Source organism: Poecilia latipinna, unplaced genomic scaffold (assembly GCF_001443285.1).
Source record: "Poecilia latipinna isolate Pla-1442-1.1 unplaced genomic scaffold, P_latipinna-1.0 Scaffold3049, whole genome shotgun sequence".
NCBI lineage: Eukaryota > Metazoa > Chordata > Actinopteri > Cyprinodontiformes > Poeciliidae > Poecilia > Poecilia latipinna.
In genome coordinates this window covers 13,162-16,340 of record NW_015115665.1, presented here as the reverse complement: position 1 = coordinate 16,340, position 3,179 = coordinate 13,162, and the positions used below count along the sequence as shown (strand labels likewise).

The following is a 3,179-nucleotide window of genomic DNA, read 5'->3' as shown; positions in this document are numbered from 1 at the left end:
GTAGTGGTTATGATAAAAAAAATAATAATTATGTGATCGGTATCGGTGATTGGCCGTGATCGGCCCTCATGGGTGATCGGAATCGGAATCGGTGGGAAAAAACCTGATCGGCACATCTCTACCGGGGACTGAACCACAAGTAGAATAGAGACTGCTATAAAAACACAGCTGCAATGGAATTGTTAAAACAAAGCAAATTCATTGAATAGAATGGCCCAGTCAAAGTCCAGACCAAAATCCAAACCAGAATGTATAGCAGGATGCTATCCAATCTTTTAAGACTTGCAGTTGCAATTGTAGCAAAGTTAGTCGAACACAGATCAGAATGCCAATGTGCAGTATACTTTTTACATTTATATTTGTACATAAATAAAAAAATCAAATTCCTGAGTTGCTTTCCTTAGACATTGCAATCAAGGGTTGGCTTATGTTGAACTATCAAGTAAGATCTCCAAAAATTCATCAAATAAAGGATGTTATTTTTTAGGCTGACATGGGAAACAGGTTTTCTGTTTTTCTGTTTTGGCTGTATGAACTAAGTGAAGAATATTAATTAAATCAGACTACTCTCTATTCAAAATCTGTAAAACCAAATACATTATGGATAAAAGTGATTCATTTCTGTACTTCCTCTGCTTGTGGTCCAACATACTTGTTCTCTCCATGACGGATCCTTTGTACTCTTCTTGAAAAACTGGGCAGTTATCATTGATATCTGTCACTTCAATATCAAATTCCCCAGCGTCCTCTATCAACAGGCCATTTCCATCGTACATCCTGGCCGTCAGATGATACCAGGCCTTCTTCTCTCTGTCCAGACGCTCCTTGACATACAGGTTTCCTTTGTTGTCCACAATGAAGGTTTGGTTCACTCCTTCACCTTCTATTGTAAACGTCCTCACTGCCACTTTTTGGTCTGACCGAAGCTATAACAGAACAAGAACAATACGACGTTCATAACACATACCAAGATATTCTTGATATTTATTAAAAAAACTAGAACTCAATGCCCTAGATCAGGGGTGGGCAACTCCAGGCCTCGAGGGCCGGTCTCCTGCAACTTTTAGATGCATCTCTACTTCACCATACCTGAGTCAAATAATGAGGTCATTAGCAGGACTCTGGAGAACCTGACTGCACTTAAGGAGGTGACTCAGCTGTTGGATTCAAGTGTGTTGGACCAGGGAGACATCTAAGAGTTGCAGGACACCGGCCCTTGAGGACCAGGATTGCCCACCCCTGCCCTAGATTGTTGCATGGCATAAGACAAAACAAAAACACAAATGTATCTGCTTTAAGTAAGAAAACAGTGCACATAAACAAAACTATAGTCTCAAAAGTAATAAAAATCCTAGATTAGAGAGTTACAAACCATACCTGTTTTATCTTGTAAGGGATGGGTGCCTCTCTTTCTTCTGTCACAGAAATGGAATTCCACACCCAAGCCCTCTTCTGTCTGACCAGCACCGGATGGGACTCTTTCTTCACAATGTCAACTGAGTCTCGTCTTTCTGGTACCACCCCAGAAAGACCAGCGTCTGGAGCGACGATGACATAGAATTGGAATGCCAAAGTGAGAAGGAGTCTTGCTGTCTGCACCTGGAGCCACGCCATTGTCTAAAAACACATCGAGACAGGACCAGGAGCAGGGAGATGAGAGAATGAGGTGATGAAAGGAAAGGATGAGTGAAGAAAGAGGCAAGGCAGTAACGAGGGATGCAGGGAGGAAAATAGAGAAGAAAAGAAGAGTTGAGATCAAATTAAAACCACTTATCAGCTGTGGACAGACCTCTTCACTGTGCCTGGGTGAAAATTAGAGGCAAGGCCAAAGACTCTTTGTCCCATTACGATCTATGGCTGAGCTCGAGGTCTAGCTATCATTTAGGTCCAGGGCTCTTAAATCTTTGCAGCTTGGGACTCAAATGAAACATTTAGCCTCTCACCAAGGGAGCTGTACTGAAAGCATTTCACCAGAGTGGTAATTTGGGGATCCATTAAACATAGGCCTGTGACCCAAATTAGGTCCTCACTACAGCCTGACATATTGGCTGTAGTCAGAGAGAGACTAGCATACATGGAGAGATGACAATAAAGAACACGTTGGATCCCTGTTTTAATCAGTCATTGAAATTTTGAGTTTGTGGCAACTGTTTTAATACAGCAAAATAATTCAGGGTTTCCTCCAGTGTATTATAAGCCTGGCGGAGCTCGGGTAAAGCCTGTGCCCCCACCGGGCTAAGCATTGCAATGCTTATTTAAGTTTTTTCTTTTAATGTTTGCATTTTTTAAGACTTTATAGTTGGTGTTCAGGTATTATTAATCTTCAATAGCACGTAATTATCAAGTGATATTTTCAAATTTCCTGTCAACTTTAAAAAAAATTTAACTGAAATATAGGACAGGCGCCTGGATGAATGACTGCCCTGGCACCCAACCACTGGGCTTAGCAAGTTTTCTGGGGGAAACTTTGTAATTGATTTGAAATGTAAGGGATTTGAGACTAATAGTTTCAATTTAAAAGATGGGTTATTTTGGTATATTGATTTGTTCTTAAATATAGATTATAGTCATTTGTGTTTTTAGCATGAGATCATTTGGGAGATTGTGTTATGTCAGATCAGCCACAACCTGAATGATTAACTCTGACATCTTACCTGATAAAGGTCTACATTAAGGATTCAATCTCAAAGCATCGCAAGTCTAAAAGAAGCTGAATTTTTATCATGATACTCTGTGATTTATGTAATTTCTGTGTATCATTCAGTTCCACCTTTGTATTCACATACAAAGGTGATTCACACTGTAACACTGTAACTTTGATTAGCCTGATTTATTCTGATTGAAACAAAATTAAATTATTGAATAATTATATTGAATTAATTTGAGTCCCTTTTGAGTTCATGGATTTTGACTGGTTACAAGTGTCTTGCATGATTTTTTTTCTGCCTCCAAGCTTTTTAGTTTAATTAAACCTAAATAAATGTATACAAAATACCAGCAGTTGTGAGTGGAGTTGCTTTTTTGCAGTGTGCTTATGTTACCATGTCTATTTACGTCGTCGTTCTCGTGTCTATTGCCCCCCTCTCCCCCAACAGGCTCTATCTAATAAGGCAGAAATGCCAGGGAAATAATCTTCAAAACACTTTAGTCTTTCTGCCCTGAACTGCAGCTGATTTGTT

General features: G+C 39.7%; 1 protein-coding gene across 1 annotated transcript in view; it reads right to left on the bottom strand.

The window, feature by feature from the left end:
* The window catches only part of cdh5 (cadherin 5), a 39,683-nt gene extending 37,491 nt beyond the window's left edge, over positions 1-2,192 (bottom strand). The window contains exons 1-2 of the mRNA XM_015022574.1: positions 1,378-2,192; positions 653-926 (exon numbers count right to left, since the gene is read on the bottom strand). Coding sequence (XP_014878060.1) covers positions 653-926; positions 1,378-1,614 — 511 coding nt within the window. The 5' untranslated portion in view covers positions 1,615-2,192. The remainder of the gene's footprint in view (positions 1-652; positions 927-1,377) is intronic.
* Between the last annotated feature and the right edge of the window lie 987 nt (positions 2,193-3,179).